General features: G+C 60.1%; 1 protein-coding gene across 1 annotated transcript in view; it reads right to left on the bottom strand.

Annotated features, from left to right (window-relative positions):
- Nucleotides 1–15,023, bottom strand: part of malrd1 (MAM and LDL receptor class A domain containing 1) — a 397,527-nt gene that overhangs the window by 166,005 nt on the left and 216,499 nt on the right. Inside the window, exon 27 of the mRNA XM_068007090.1 lies at nucleotides 7,866–8,023. Coding sequence (XP_067863191.1) covers nucleotides 7,866–8,023 — 158 coding nt within the window. The remainder of the gene's footprint in view (nucleotides 1–7,865; nucleotides 8,024–15,023) is intronic.

The raw sequence follows: 15,023 nt of genomic DNA, 5'->3' as shown, positions 1-15,023 counted from the left end.
TGGGCGGCGATCGGGAGAGAGGGAGTGAGGGCGGCGATCGGGAGAGGGAGTGAGGGCGGCGATCGGGAGAGAGGGAGTGAGGGCGGCGATCGGGAGAGAGAGTGAGGGCGGCGATCGGGAGAGAGGGAGTGAGGGCGGCGATCGGGAGAGGGAGTGAGGGCGGCGATCGGGAGAGAGAGTGAGGGCGGCGATCGGGAGAGAGGGAGTGAGGGCGGCGATCGGGAGAGGGAGTGAGGGCGGCGATCGGGAGAGAGGGAGTGAGGGCGGCGATCGGGAGAGGGAGTGAGGGCGGCGATCGGGAGAGGGGGTGAGGGCGGCGATCGGGAGAGGGAGTGAGGGCGGCGATCGGGAGAGGGAGTGAGGGAGGCGATCGGGAGAGAGAGTGAGGGCGGCGATCGGGAGAGGGAGTGAGGGCGGCGATCGGGAGAGAGAGTGAGGGCGGCGATCGGAGAGAGGGAGTGAGGGCGGCGATCGGGAGAGGGAGTGAGGGCGGCGATCGGGAGAGGGAGTGAGGGCGGCGATCGGGAGAGAGAGTGAGGGCGGCGATCGGGAGAGAGGGAGTGAGGGCGGCGATCGGGAGAGGGAGTGAGGGCGGCGATCGGGAGAGGGAGTGAGGGCGGCGATCGGGAGAGGGGGTCAGGGCGGCGATTGGGAGAGGGAGTGAGGGCGGCGATCGGGAGAGGGAGTGAGGGCGGCGATCGGGAGAGGGGGTGAGGGCGGCGATCGGGAGAGAGAGTGAGGGCGGCGATCGGGAGAGGGGGGTGAGGCGGCGATCGGGAGAGGGAGTGAGGGCGGCGATCGGGAGAGGGGGTGAGGGCGGCGATCGGGAGAGTGAGTGAGGGCGGCGATCGGGAGAGGGAGTGAGGGCGGCGATCGGGAGAGGGAGTGAGGGCGGCGATCGGGAGAGGGAGTGAGGGAGGCGATCGGGAGAGAGAGTGAGGGCGGCGATCGGGAGAGGGGGTGAGGGCGGCGATCGGGAGAGGGAGTGACGGAGAGGAGGGAGGCGGCGATCGGAGAGGAGTGAGGGCGGCGATCGGGAGAGGGAGTGAGGGCGGCGATCGGGAGAGGGAGTGAGGGCGGCGATCGGGAGAGGGAGTGAGGGCGGCGATCGGGAGAGAGAGTGAGGGCGGCGATCGGGAGAGGGAGTGAGGGCGGCGATCGGGAGAGGGGGTGAGGGCGGCGATCGGGAGAGGGGGTGAGGGCGGCGATCGGGAGAGGGAGTGAGGGCGGCGATCGGGAGAGGGAGTGAGGGCGGCGATCGGGAGAGGGAGTGAGGGCGGCGATCGGGAGAGGGAGTGAGGGCGGCGATCGGGAGAGGGAGTGAGGGCGGCGATCGGGAGAGGGAGTGAGGGCGGCGATCGGAGAGGGAGTGAGGGCCGAGAGGGGTGAGGGCGGCGATCGGGAGAGTGAGTGAGGGCGGCGATCGGGAGAGTGAGTGAGGGCGGCGATCGGGAGAGTGAGTGAGGGCGGCGATCGGGAGAGAGAGTGAGGGCGGCGATCGGGAGAGGGAGTGAGGGCTGCGATCGGTAGAGGGGGTGAGGGCGGCGATCGGGAGAGGGAGTGAGGGCGGCGATCGGGAGAGAGAGTGAGGGCGGCGATCGGGAGAGGGAGTGAGGGCGCCGATCGGGAGAGGGAGTGAGGGCGGCGATCGGGAGAGGGGGTGAGGGCGCCGATCGGTAGAGGGGGTGAGGGCGGCGATCGGGAGAGGGAGTGAGGGCGGCGATCGGGAGAGGGAGTGAGGGCGGCGATCGGGAGAGTGAGTGAGGGCGGCGATCGGGAGAGGGAGTGAGGGCGGGGATCGGGAGAGTGAGTTAGGGCGGCGATCGGGAGAGAGTGTGAGGGCGGCGATCGGGAGAGGGGGTGAGGGCGGCGATCGGGAGAGGGAGTGAGGGCGGCGATCGGGAGAGAGGGTGAGGGCGGCGATCGGGAGAGGGAGTGAGGGCGGCGATCGGGAGAGGGAGTGAGGGCGGCGATCGGGAGAGGGGGTGAGGGCGGCGATCGGGAGAGAGGGTGAGGGCGGCGATTGGGAGAGGGGGTGAGGGCGGCGATCGGGAGAGGGAGTGAGGGCGGCGATCGGGAGAGGGAGTGAGGGCGGCGATCGGGAGAGGGAGTGAGGGCGGCGATCGGGAGAGGGGGTGAGGGCGGCGATCGGGAGAGAGGGTGAGGGCGGCGATCGGGAGAGGGGGTGAGGGCGGCGATCGGGAGAGGGAGTGAGGGCGGCGATCGGGAGAGGGAGTGAGGGCGGCGATCGGGAGAGGGGATGAGGGCGGCGATTGGGAGAGGGGGTGAGGGCGGCGATCGGGAGAGAGGGTGAGGGCGGCGATTGGGAGAGGGGGTGAGGGCGGCGATCGGGAGAGGGAGTGAGGGCGGCGATCGGGAGAGGGAGTGAGGGCGGCGATCGGGAGAGGGAGTGAGGGCGGCGATCGGGAGAGGGAGTGAGGGCGGCGATCGGGAGAGGGAGTGAGGGCGGCGATCGGGAGAGGGAGTGAGGGCGGCGATCGGGAGAGTGAGTGAGGGCGGCGATCGGGAGATTGAGTGAGGGCGGCGATCGGGAGAGGGAGTGAGGGCGGCGATCGGGAGGGAGGGAGTGAGGGCGGCGATCGGGAGAGGGAGTGAGGGCGGCGATCGGGAGAGAGGGAGTGAGGGCGGCGATCGGGAGAGTGAGTGAGGGCGGCGATCGGGAGAGGGAGTGAGGGCGGCGATCGGGAGAGGGAGTGAGGGCGGCGATCGGGAGAGGGAGTGAGGGCGGCGATCGGGAGAGGGAGTGAGGGTGGCGATCGGGAGAGGGAGTGAGGGCGGCGATCGGGAGAGGGAGTGAGGGCGGCGATCGGGAGAGTGAGTGAGGGCCGCGATCGGGAGAGGAAGTGAGGGCGGCGATCGGGAGAGGGAGTGAGGGCGGCGATCGGGAGAGTGAGTGAGGGCGGCGATCGGGAGAGGGAGTGAGGGCGGCGATCGGGAGAGGTAGTGAGGGCGGCGATCGGGAGAGGGAGTGAGGGCGGCGATCGGGAGAGGGAGTGAGGGCGGCGATCGGGAGAGGGAGTGAGGGCGGCGATCGGGAGAGTGAGTTAGGGCGGCGATCGGGAGAGAGAGTGAGGGCGGCGATCGGGAGAGGGAGTGAGGGCGGCGATCGGGAGAGGGAGTGAGGGCGGCGATCGGGAGGGAGGAGGGGGGGAGGGAGAGAGAGTGAGGGCGGCGATCGGGAGAGAGAGTGAGGGCGGCGATCGGGAGAGGGGGTGAGGGCGGCGATCGGGAGAGGGAGTGAGGGCGGCGATCGGGAGAGGGAGTGAGGGCGGCGATCGGGAGAGGGAGTGAGGGCGGCGATCGGGAGAGTGAGTTAGGGCGGCGATCGGGAGAGAGAGTGAGGGCGGCGATCGGGAGAGGGGGTGAGGGCGGCGATCGGGAGAGGGAGTGAGGGCGGCGATCGGGAGAGGGAGTGAGGGCGGCGATCGGGAGAGGGAGTGAGGACGGCGATCGGGAGAGTGAGTTTGGGCGGCGATCGGGAGAGAGAGTGAGGGCGGCGATCGGGAGAGTGAGTTAGGGCGGCGATCGGGAGAGAGAGTGAGGGCGGCGATCGGGAGAGGGGGTGAGGGCGGCGATCGGGAGAGGGAGTGAGGGCGGCGATCGGGAGAGGGAGTGAGGGCGGCGATCGGGAGAGAGAGTGAGGGCGGCGATCGGGAGAGAGAGTGAGGGCGGCGATCGGGAGAGTGAGTTAGGGCGGCGATCGGGAGAGAGAGTGAGGGCGGCGATCGGGAGAGGGGGTGAGGGCGGCGATCGGGAGAGGGAGTGAGAGCGGCGATCGGGAGAGGGAGTGAGGGCGGCGATCGGGAGAGGGAGTGAGGGCGGCGATCGGGAGAGGGGGTGAGGGCGGCGATCGGGAGAGTGAGTGAGGGCCGCGATCGGGAGAGGGAGTGAGGGCGGCGATCAGGAGAGGGAGTGAGGGCGGCGATCGGGAGAGGGAGTGAGGGCGGCGATCGGGAGAGGGAGTGAGGGCGGCGATCGGGAGAGGGAGTGAGGGCGGCGATCGGGAGAGGGGGTGAGGGCGGCGATCGGGAGAGGGAGTGAGGGCGGCGATCGGGAGAGGGAGTGAGGGCGGCGATCGGGAGAGGGAGTGAGGGCGGCGATCGGGAGAGGGAGTGAGGGCGGCGATCGGGAGAGTGAGTGAGGGCGGCGATCGGGAGAGTGAGTGAGGGCGGCGATCGGGAGAGAGAGTGAGGGCGGCGATCGGGAGAGAGAGTGAGGGCGGCGATCGGGAGAGTGAGTGAGGGCGGCGATCGGGAGAGGGAGTGAGGGCCGCGATCGGGAGAGTGAGTGAGGGCGGCGATCGGGAGAGGGAGTGAGGGCGGCGATCGGGAGAGTGAGTGAGGGCGGCGATCGGGAGAGGGAGTGAGGGCGGCGATCGGGAGAGGGAGTGAGGGCGGCGATCGGGAGAGTGAGTGAGGGCCGCGATCGGGAGAGGGAGTGAGGGCGGCGATCGGGAGAGTGAGTGAGGGCGGCGATCGGGAGAGGGAGTGAGGGCGGCGATCGGGAGGGAGGGAGTGAGGGCGGCGATCGGGAGAGGGAGTGAGGGCGGCGATCGGGAGAGGGAGTGAGGGCGGCGATCGGGAGAGAGAGTGAGGGCGGCGATCGGGAGAGGGGGTGAGGGCGGCGATCGGGAGAGTGAGTGAGGGCCGCGATCGGGAGAGGGAGTGAGGGCGGCGATCGGGAGAGGGGGTGAGGGCGGCGATCGGGAGAGGGAGTGAGGGCGGCGATCGGGAGAGGGAGTGAGTGCCGCGATCGGGAGAGGGAGTGAGGGCGGCGATCGGGAGAGGGAGTGAGGGCGGCGATCGGGAGAGTGAGTGAGGGCGGCGATCGGGAGAGGGAGTGAGGGCGGCGATCGGGAGAGGGAGTGAGGGCCGCGATCGGGAGAGGGAGTGAGGGCGGCGATCGGGAGAGAGAGTGAGGGCGGCGATCGGGAGAGGGAGTGAGGGCGGCGATCGGGAGAGGGAGTGAGGGCGGCGATCGGGAGAGGGAGTGAGGGCGGCGATCGGGAGAGAGGGAGTGAGGGCGGCGATCGGGAGAGTGAGTGAGGGCGGCGATCGGGAGAGGGAGTGAGGCGGCGATCGGGAGAGGGAGTGAGGGCGGCGATCGGGAGAGTGAGTTAGGGCGGCGATCGGGAGAGGGAGTGAGGGCGGCGATCGGGAGAGGGAGTGAGGGCGGCGATCGGGAGAGAGGGAGTGAGGGCGGCGATCGGGAGAGTGAGTGAGGGCTGCGATTGGGAGAGAGAGTGAGGGCGGCGATCGGGAGAGAGAGTGAGGCGGCGATCGGGAGAGGGAGTGAGGGCTGCGATCGGGAGAGGGAGTGAGGGCTGCGATCGGGAGAGGGAGTGAGGGCGGCGATCGGGAGAGTGAGTGAGGGCGGCGATCGGGTGAGGGAGTGAGGGCGGCGATCGGGAGGGAGGGAGTGAGGGCGGCGATCGGGAGAGGGAGTGAGGGCGACGATCGGGAGAGGGAGTGAGGGCGGCGATCGGGAGAGGGAGTGAGGGCGGCGATCGGGAGAGGGAGTGAGGGCGGCGATCGGGAGAGGGAGTGAGGGCGGCGATCGGGAGAGGGAGTGAGGGCGGCGATCGGGAGAGGGAGTGAGGGCGGCGATCGGGAGAGGGAGTGAGGGCGGCGATCGGGAGAGTGAGTGAGGGCCGCGATCGGGAGAGGGAGTGAGGGCGGCGATCGGGAGAGAGAGTGAGGGCGGCGATCGGGATAGAGAGTGAGGGCGGCGATCGGGAGAGTGAGTGAGGGCCGCGATCGGGAGAGGGAGTGAGGGCGGCGATCGGGAGAGAGAGTGAGGGCGGCGATCGGGAGAGGGAGTGAGGGCGGCGATCGGGAGAGGGAGTGAGGGCGGCGATCGGGAGAGTGAGTGAGGGCGGCGATCGGGAGAGGGAGTGAGGGCGGCGATCGGGAGAGAGAGTGAGGGCGGCGATCGGGAGAGGGAGTGAGGGCGGCGATCGGTAGAGGGGGTGAGGGCGGCGATCGGGAGAGGGAGTGAGGGCGGCGATCGGGAGAGGGAGTGAGGGCGGCGATCGGGAGAGTGAGTGAGGGCGGCGATCGGGAGAGAGAGTGAGGGCGGCGATCGGGAGAGGGAGTGAGGGCGGCGATCGGGAGAGGGAGTGAGGGCGGCGATCGGGAGAGGGAGTGAGGGCGGCGATCGGGAGAGGGAGTGAGTGCGGCGATCGGGAGAGAGAGTGAGGGCGGCGATCGGGAGAGAGAGTGAGGGCGGCGATCGGGAGAGGGAGTGAGGGCGGCGATCGGGAGAGGGAGTGAGGGCGGCGATCGGGAGAGTGAGTGAGGGCGGCGATCGGGAGAGGGAGTTCGGGCGGCGATCGGGAGAGGGAGTGAGGGCGGCGATCGGGAGAGGGAGTGAGGGCGGCGATCGGGAGAGGGAGTGAGGGCGGCGATCGGGAGAGTGAGTGAGGGCGGCGATCGGGAGAGGGAGTGAGGGCCGCGATCGGGAGAGGGAGTGAGGGCGGCGATTGGGAGAGGGAGTGAGGCGGCGATCGGGAGAGAGAGTGAGGGCGGCGATCGGGAGAGGGGGTGAGGGCGGCGATCGGGAGAGGGAGTGAGGGCGGCGATCGGGAGAGTGAGTGAGGGCGGCGATCGGGAGAGAGAGTGAGGGCGGCGATCGGGAGAGAGAGTGAGGGCGGCGATCGGGAGAGAGAGTGAGGGCGGCGATCGGGAGAGAGAGTGAGGGCGGCGATCGGGAGAGGGAGTGAGAGCGGCGATCGGGAGAGGGAGTGAGGGCGGCGATCGGGAGAGTGGGTGAGGCGGCGATCGGGAGAGAGAGTGAGGGCGGCGATCGGGAGAGAGAGTGAGGGCGGCGATCGGGAGAGGGAGTGAGGGCGGCGATCGGGAGAGGGAGTGAGGCGGCGATCGGGAGAGAGAGTGAGGGCGGCGATCGGGAGAGGGAGTGAGAGCGGCGATCGGGAGAGGGAGTGAGAGCGGCGATCGGGAGAGGGAGTGAGGGCGGCGATCGGGAGAGGGAGTGAGGGCGGCGATCGGGAGAGTGAGTGAGGGCGGCGATCGGGAGAGGGAGTGAGGGCGGCGATCGGGAGAGGGAGTGAGGCGGCGATCGGGAGAGAGAGTGAGGGCGGCGATCGGGAGAGGGAGTGAGGGCGGCGATCGGGAGAGGGAGTGAGGCGGCGATCGGGAGAGAGAGTGAGGGCGGCGATCGGGAGAGGGAGTGAGAGCGGCGATCGGGAGAGGGAGTGAGGGCGGCGATCGGGAGAGTGGGTGAGGCATTTTGGAACGGGGCCAAACGCTGGCCAGCAGTGGCCCATTGTTTTAATGTGGAGCTGGGACGGGAGTTCGTGCTCCTCCCAGCTCCACAACCAGATAAGTATTTTAAAAACGTACCTTTTTGGTGGCGGCCTGATGCGTTCCCTTTGAGGTCTGGCGCTGGCTGCATTCAGGACAACCCAATTTTATAAATGCGACCTCAAACAGGCTTGAGGCCTCCATTTGCATATGCAAAGGGACGAACACCTGTTTCAGGTGTGGACCCTGGATGCCTTTTTTCCTGCCTTTACCAATATGGAGGACGGCGCACTTCCGGCGCGTAATGAACCCCGCCCTCCATGGTGGATGCTTAGGCGCCTGTTTTATGCCTGAAAAACAGGGGCGATGCCATCTCGGCCCTGATCTGTTAGAGAACTACAAACTGTTATGTGGAAATGAAATACATTTATGATAGCACTATTGGGATTGCAGTGTTGGATGAATCACTGGTAGATGTGATACTTTGTTTCAATCTGATTATCATGAAACACTGCAATTCAAAGGGTATTGGTCAAATTCCATGTCCACTTTGACTATACGTTGCTGTGTCCATACTCTTACCTTAATAAGAACTCTTATAAGGCCTGTAGCTTTTCGTGAGATGTAATACCAGAATGACAGAGTGCATTTGACACTTGATTCCTTCCACATTGAACTCTTCATATGGGCTTTGTCACCCCTCAGACCTCCAGGAATAGCTTCAAGGTACATAAAGTGACCTGCAAAGAATATATTTTTAACAATTAGGAGACTGACAAGCTTTTCCGGTCAGTAAAAGTAAAATATAACGGGGGTGATTTTAGGAGGCAATTGCGGGTGCGTTGGGAATGGGGATGGGGGGGCCTCCGAAAATCACAGAAATCCCATTCGGGTTTGGAAGCCGGCTCCAACCCACCGACTTCTGAGTTTCCCAGGGACCCACCTGTGCACGCGCAGGCGACCCGGAAACAGAAGTCCCGCATGACAGATAAAGAGCCAAATGTACCTCATTGAGGTACTTAACGCACTCTCCACCGCCCCCCACCATGTTCCCCACTCCCTCCCCCGATCTTCCCCTCTCCCCCCCCGATCTGCCCCTCTTCCTCCGATCTTCTCCCCTCCTCCCCCCGATCTTCCACTCTCCCCACCCCGATCTTCTCCCCTCCTCCCCCCGATCTTCCACTCTCCCCACCCCGATCTTCCCCTCTCCCCCCCTAATCTTCCCCCTCCTCCCCCTGATCTTCCCCTCTCCCCCCCCGATCTTCCACTCTCCTCCTCCCCCCGATCTTCCCCCCTCCCCCCGATCTTCTCGCCTCCTCCCCCCGATCTTCCCCTCTCCTCCCCCCGATCTTCTCGCCTCCTCCCCCCGATCTTCCCCTCTCCTCCGCCCGATCTTCCCCTCTCCCCCCCTAATCTTCCCCCTCCTCCCCCTGATCTTCCCCTCTCCCCCCCCCGATCTTCCACTCTCCTCCTCCCCCCGATCTTCCCCCCTCCCCCCGATCTTCCCCTCTCCTCCGCCCGATCTTCCCCTCTCCTCCGCCCGATCTTCCCCTCTCCTCCCCCCGATCTTCCACTCTCCTCCGCCCGATCTTCCCCTCTCCTCCCCCCGATCTTCCCCTCTCCTCCCCCCGATCTTCCCCTCTCCTCCCCCCGATCTTCCACTCTCCTCCTCCCCCCGATCTTCCCCCCTCCCCCCGATCTTCCCCTCTCCGCCGCCTGATCTTCCCCTCTCCTCCCCCCGATCTTCCACTCTCCTCCCCCCGATCTTCCCCTCTCCTCCGCCCGATCTTCCCCTCTCCTCCCCCCGATCTTCCCCTCTCCTCCCCCCGATCTTCCACTCTCCTCCTCCCCCCGATCTTCCCCCCTCCCCCCGATCTTCCCCTCTCCGCCGCCTGATCTTCCCCTCTCCTCCCCCCGATCTTCCACTCTCCTCCCCCGATCTTCCACTCTCCTCCCCCCGATCTTCCCCTCTCCTCCCCCGATCTTCCCCCCTCCTCCCCCCGATCTTCCCCCCTCCTCCCCCGATCTTCCCCCCTCCTCCCCCCGATCTTCCACTCTCCTCCCCCGATCTTCCACTCTCCTCCCCCCGATCTTCCCCTCTCCTCCCCCCGATCTTCCCCTCTCCTCCCCCCGATCTTCCACTCTCCTCCCCCGATCTTCCACTCTCCTCCCCCCGATCTTCCCCTCTCCTCCCCCCGATCTTCCCCCCTCCTCCCCCCGATCTTCCACTCTCCTCCTCCCCCCGATCTTCCCCCCTCCCCCCGATCTTCCACTCTCCTCCTCCCCCCGATCTTCCCCCCTCCCCCCGATCTTCCCCTCTCCGCCGCCTGATCTTCCCCTCTCCCCCCCCGATCTTCCCCTCTCCTCCGCCCGATCTTCCCCTCTCCTCCCCCCGATCTTCCACTCTCCTCCCCCCGATCTTCCCCTCTCCTCCGCCCGATCTTCCCCTCTCCTCCCCCCGATCTTCCACTCTCCTCCCCCCGATCTTCCCCTCTCCTCCCCCCGATCTTCCCCCCTCCTCCCCCCGATCTTCCCCTCTCCTCCCCCCGATCTTCCACTCTCCTCCCCCCGATCTTCCCCTCTCCTCCCCCCGATCTTCCACTCTCCTCCCCCGATCTTCCCCCCTCCTCCCCCCGATCTTCCACTCTCCTCCCCCGATCTTCCACTCTCCTCCCCCCGATCTTCCCCTCTCCTCCCCCGATCTTGCCCCCTCCTCCCCCCGATCTTCCCCCCTCCTCCCCCCGATCTTCCACTCTCCTCCCCCCGATCTTCCACTCTCCTCCCCCCGATCTTCCACTCTCCTCCCCCCGATCTTCCACTCTCCTCCCCCCGATCTTCCCCCCTCCTCCCCCCGATCTTCCACTCCCCCCCCCCGATCTTCCCCCCTCCCCCCGATCTTCCACTCTCCTCCCCCCGATCTTCCACTCTCCTCCCCCCGATCTTCCACTCTCCTCCCCCCGATCTTCCACTCTCCTCCCCCCGATCTTCCCCCCTCCTCCCCCCGATCTTCCACTCTCCTCCCCCCGATCTTCCACTCTCCTCCTCCCGATCTTCCACTCTCCTCCCCCCGATCTTGCACTCCCCCCCCCCCCCACCTCCCAATCATTCAATCCAGCACTGGATCTTCCATTCTCCACCCCACCCCGGTCTTCCATTCCAGTGCCGGATGACGTCTCGCTCTCTCTCTTTCTCGCACCCCCCCCCCACCTCGCGTTGTCAATCAGGCTGGCTGCCGGGCGCGAAACCTGGAGAGGACGTTAATCATCATCAATCAACATGCGATCGCGTCGGAAATGATAAGTTTTGTTCTTGCGGGTTTGCCACGTGCACCTTCAACACGCCCCGCCCAGCCCCACTGCCAACCCACCAGTTATCCTCCAGTGGTAGTGTTGTGATAAATAACAGCGAACAGCAAAATTAGGTTTTAACCCCCTCCCCCATTTGATCCTCTCACATCACCACATACAATTTCTTGACCCAAAGGACAGATAGGAAAATTATGCTCAGACTTCCACAAGAGTCACTCTTAACTAACTGGTAAGTGAGAATGTCTGACAGTCACTTGAACCGAATTTTTACCTCTCCACAGTAAGTAGGTGCCTAGCTGCCATTCTGCACCTCATCTTAGTAACCTGGCCAGGAATAGAGGAACAGGAGTTGGCCATTCAGCCCCTCGAGCCTGTTCTGCCATTCAAATAGATCATGGTTGACCTGTATCTTAATTCAATCTACCCGTCTTGCTTCCGTAACCCTTAATACCCTTGCCTAACAAAAATCTATCAATCTCCGTTTTGAAATATTCAATTAACCCCCGGTTTCAACAGTTTTTTGGGGGAGAGTGGTCCAGATTTCCACTCCCCTTTGTGTGAAGTGCTTTCTGACATCACCCCTGAACAGCACAGCTTCAATTTTAAGGTTATGCCCCCTTGTTCTGGACTCTTCCACCAGAGGAATTAGTTTCTCTCTATCAGTGGGGTTCCGCGAGGCTCAGTACTCGGTCCCTTGCTTTTTGTGGTACATATTAATGATTTGCACTTGAATATGGGGAGCTTGATCAAGAAGATTGCAGATGATACAAAAATTGGCCGTGTGGTTGATAGTGAGGAGGAAAGCTGTAGACTGCAGGAAGATATCAATGGACTGGTCAGGTGGGCAGAAAAGTGGCAAATGGAATTCAATCCAGAGAAATGTGAGGTAATGCATTTGGGGAGGGCAAACAAGGCAAGGGAATACACAATAAATGGGAGGATACTGAGAGGAGTAGAGGAACAAAGGGACCTTGGAGTGCATGTCCACAGATCCCTGAAGGTCGCAGGACAGGTAGATAAGGTGGTTAAAAAGGCATACAGGATACTTTCCTTTATTAGCTGAGGCATACAATATAAGAGCAGGGAGGTTATGCTAGAACTGTATAAAACATTGGTTAGGTACAGCTTGAGTATTGTGTACAATCCTGGTCACCACATTACAGGAAAGTTGTGATTGCACTAGAGAGGGTACAGAGGAGATTTACCAGGATGTTGCCAGGGCTGGAGAATTTTAGCTGTGAGTAAAGATTGGATAGGCTGGAGTTGTTTTCTTTGGAACAAAGGAGGCTGAAGGGAGATTTAATTGGGGTATATAAAATTATGATGGGACTAGATAGAGTGGATAGGGAGGACCTATTTCCCTAAGCAGAGGGGTCAGTGACCAGGGGGCATAGATTTAAAGTAATTGGTAGAAGGATTAGAGAGGAGCTGAGGAGAATTTTTTTCACCCAGAGGATGGTGGGGTTCTGGAACACACTGCCTGAAAGGGTGGTAGAGGATGAAACAGTCAACTCATTTAAAAAATACTTGGAGGTGCACTTGAAATGCCGTAACCTACAGGGTTACGGACCAAGTGCTGGAAAGTGGGATTAAGCTGGATAGCTCTTTATCGACCGGCACGGACACGATGGGCCGAATGGCCTCCTTCTGTGCCGTGACTGTCTATGATTCTATGATGATCAACCCTATCAAATCATTTAATCCTCTTAAACACTTCAATTAGATTACCCCATAATCTTCTACATTCAAGGGAATACAAGCCTAATCTATATAACCTGGCCTCATAATTTAACCCTTTTAGTCCTGGTTTCATTCTGGTGAATCAGGGAACTATCATGTAAGAACTGAAGTTAGGAATCTATGCCCCACCATGGTGGCACAGTGTTGGTACAACACTCGATTGCAGGGAATGTGTCATTAATTTACCATATCTGAGTGTCTGTATCATACATAAAAAAAATATGACTATCATGGGTGAGAAAAGACAATTTGACCCATTTAACTCACCCAACCTAACATCCAGCTGCATCATAAGAAAGCAAGAGAAAGTCAGTGCATATCAGTGCCCTATACCATTAGAACACACTGAGCAATGGTGCTAAACTCCTTCCTCAGCAGAAACCTGCTTAACAAACTGTACCTAGGATGTCACAAGCATTTAAATCTGTACAGCTTTATGGTCATTAATTTTTTGTCACACTTGCATATCATTCTGGAATAATTCCTTTCCCATTAACAATTGATTGGGACTTTGGAATTTTTGCGCTCTATAAATGGAGTCTCACTCCATCCATTGCAAGTGGCTTTTTCCATATTTTTAAGTGTCCTTCAGAGATTTCCATTACATTTATATTAAGTTAAAAATGATGCACATCAGAAACAGCTATCATTTAGCAGAATTAGCAGAAAGAAAGAAAAAGGAACTTTTAATTGAGAAAAATAAATGAAAATGAACTTCATTCATAACTTCATAACTCTTAATACTCTGTACTCAGGATTACTTCTTTTTTTTGGATGAATCTAGGTGAATAATAAAGGCACATAAAGCAAGACAGCGACAAGGAGGAAAAGAATAAGATAAATTGAGAAATAGTTCCTAGGTATCAGCAGGCTTGTGCTTTAAGGAAAGTGAAAGTGAAAAAGGAAATAAGAGGGGCAAAGAGAGAGTATGAGAATAGACTGGTGGCCAACATAAAAGGGAATCTAAAAGTCTTCTACAGGCATGTAAACAGTAAACAGCAGGCATTGCTGCACTTGGTTCTAGGGAATGAGACAGGCCAAGTGGAGCAAGTGTCAGCGGGGGAGCATTTAGGGAGCAGCGATCATAGTATCATACGGTTTAGAATTGCTAAGGAAAAGGAGACGGACCACTCTAAAGTAAAAATACTCAATTGGAGGAGGGCCAATTTCAATGGGATGAGACCAGATCTGACCCGGGTAAATTGGAATCAAAGATTGGCAGGCAAAACTGTAATTGAACAGTGGGCGGCCTTTAAAGAGGAGATAGTTCAGGTACAGTCTAGGTACATTCCCACGAGGCAGAAAGGTAGGGCAATTAAAGCCAGAGCTCCCTGGATGGTAAAAGAGATAGAGAGTAAGATGAAATGGAAAAAAGGGTCAGAAGAGTCAAGAACCAGAGGACATAGATTTAAGGTGATTGGCAAAAAAACCAAAGGTGACATGAGGAAAAACTTTTTTACAGAGCGAGTGGTTAGGATCTGGAATGCACTGCCCGAGGGGGTGGTGGAGGCAGATTCAATCATGGCCTTCAAAAGGGAACTGGATAAGTACTTGAAAGGAAAAAAATTGCAGGGCTACGGGGATAGGGCAGGGGGTGGGACTAGCTGGAATGCTCTTGTATAGAACCGGTGTGGACTTGATGGGCCAAATGGCCTCCTTCCGTGCTGTAATCTTTCCATGATTCTATGAAAAGCCTGTAGATTCTTGGAGGAAATGAAGACTGAAAGAGGGAAGGAGTTGTAATTTTGAGCTCCTAGGACATAAGCAGTTGAAGATGTGTGATGAGTTTTGATTTGAACACACTGAGGATGTACAACAACAACAACTTGCATTTATATAGCGCCTTTAACACAGTAAAACATCCAAAGGCACTTCACAGGAACATAATCAAACAAAAACTGATACCGAGCCAAACAAGGAGACATTGGGATAGGTGACTAATTTTTAGTCAAAGAGGTAGGTTAGGAAATATAGCAAACTTTTTTTGTAAACTTATTGCTGGGATTTTCTGCTTTGGCGAATCCAGTACATCTTATTTGGGATCCCAATGGCCTGCCGGTGAAACCAGCCTATTTTCTAGGGTGAGGTTATTTTGTATATTTCAGGTGGTTTGGTTCCAGGATGACTGCAGCAGGCCTCAGGCACTTGTCACAGCATAGCCTCCAAATAAAGAATTTATTTTAAAAAAATAATGCCTTCATCTATGCGATCAATTTCATATACTGAGGCGGCCATTCATTTTTAAATTCCTCCTACCGCCTTAACAAACCTGGAACACGCAGCCATTTATAGCAACCAGTATCGCTATGGCGCAAATGACAGAACATATGTTGGATAATGCATTCTCGTCATGCCCGCCCACATTTGGATGGAGGGATTATAGATTCCATGTCACGCCTGAGGGAAAATCCCAGAAGTGGTGCAGGATAACGGGAAGCTGGCAGAAAGGGTCCCAAAGAATTTGCCGGCACATTCTCCTGGAGTTACGCCAGGGAGCCAGTGTAACTCCAGCCGAACGCCCGGCCCATTTTGTCAAATTTTTAAAAAGCATGTTCCCAGCGGGGAGCATGTCTCACCAGGACCATATATTGGGAATTCAGGCACATAGGGGTAAACTTTAACCCCCAAGAATGGGTGGGTTGGGGGCGGGTGGGAGGTTAAAATAACAGCTTTTTGTTATTTTACTGCATCC

This window comes from Heptranchias perlo, chromosome 2, assembly GCF_035084215.1.
Source record: "Heptranchias perlo isolate sHepPer1 chromosome 2, sHepPer1.hap1, whole genome shotgun sequence".
Taxonomy (NCBI): Eukaryota; Metazoa; Chordata; class Chondrichthyes; order Hexanchiformes; family Hexanchidae; genus Heptranchias; species Heptranchias perlo.
This window is presented reverse-complemented; position numbering and strand designations above follow the sequence as displayed.